Genomic DNA, 1,286 nt, shown 5'->3' on the forward strand with positions numbered 1-1,286 from the left:
TGGCCTGGGAACGCCTTGGTGTTCCCCCGGATAAGCTGGAGGAGGTGGCTGGGGAGAGGGAGGTCTGGGCCTCTTTGCTTAGGCTGCTGCCCCCGCGACCCGGCCTCTGATAAAGCGGATGAAGATGGATGGATGGATGGAAAGACAATTTTGCATATCAGGTGATAATTTAAAAAACAAACAAACATCATCAACAGTGTAATTATTTATTTAAAGAAGACAAACTCCAGAATTAGTCTGTGAAAAACAAAGTACACTTCTTGTTAACGTCTTGAACCACTTTAAGTTATTCTGTTGTAGATTTACTTTGTGTGTTTAAGATGATCGGTTATCGCCCAGAGGGCCGGACATTTGACTCTAGACTAGTTTGGTGTACGGAGGAGTTCAGGGTCAGCAGGGTGTCCGGGTCCCATCCTCTGAAAACCAACCTAAACCGTCATCTCTGCACCACCTTGCTCGTTAGTTGGTATGAGGTGTTTGTTTTCACATGTGGTGCAGGCACCTCCCCTTGTGTGTCCAAAGGACGTTATTCCACAAGTCTTGTGGTTTGTTCACTCACAACAACTTTGCAAACCTAAACCATGCTGCCGTCTTCTCATGTTCAGAGAGAAGTGGACTTTTCCTACAACCATTGCAACAAGCCAGTCTTATTCTAATTGTATGGTCATGAACTTTAACCTTAACATGCTTACAGAGGTTTGTAACATGGAATGTTTTACAGGTCATCGTTAAGCTGTAAGCAGCTGAAAGCTTACCTGTTACTCAAAAGTTTACTTGTCAAACCTATTAAAGTGTACTATTTGCTTTATTAGTTTATTAACATTGTTTAAAAATGTGCAGAGTAATTTTGTATTTTTTACTCTTTTTTTTTTTTCTGTATGTAGCATGAGACAAATAGCAGCTGGTTCAACCTGACAGCCCAGGAGATTCAGCCTTTGTACTACCACCAGACTCTAGGGGGCCTCGGGTGGCTGAGAAGCTCTGGCTGCCCGAAGGACGCCTGGAATGGAAGTTGTTCGCTGCTGCTCGACGGACTCATCCCTGCAAGCCACACCACTCCAGTTTGTGCCAAGTGTGTGGGTTTGTTTGATTGAGGCTTTATTTTGTTTTAGTTTCTACTAGAGATGGACCGATCCGATATTACGTATCGGTATCGGTCCGATACTGACCTAAATTACTGGATCGGATATCGGAGAAAAATAAAAAATGTAATCCGATCCATTAAATATCACGAAAGCACCTCACAAAACTTGCAACAAGCCGTAACTCGCCTCAGAACGTTAGCA

At 43.5% G+C, this 1,286-nt stretch overlaps 1 protein-coding gene across 1 annotated transcript in view; it reads left to right on the forward strand.

The window, feature by feature from the left end:
- The window catches only part of engase (endo-beta-N-acetylglucosaminidase), a 17,517-nt gene that overhangs the window by 11,575 nt on the left and 4,656 nt on the right, over positions 1 to 1,286 (forward strand). Inside the window, exon 10 of the mRNA XM_005747292.2 lies at positions 885 to 1,072. Coding sequence (XP_005747349.1) covers positions 885 to 1,072 — 188 coding nt within the window. The remainder of the gene's footprint in view (positions 1 to 884; positions 1,073 to 1,286) is intronic.

Source organism: Pundamilia nyererei, unplaced genomic scaffold (assembly GCF_000239375.1).
Source record: "Pundamilia nyererei isolate P.nyererei 1_Seehausen unplaced genomic scaffold, PunNye1.0 scaffold00193, whole genome shotgun sequence".
Lineage (NCBI taxonomy): Eukaryota > Metazoa > Chordata > Actinopteri > Cichliformes > Cichlidae > Pundamilia > Pundamilia nyererei.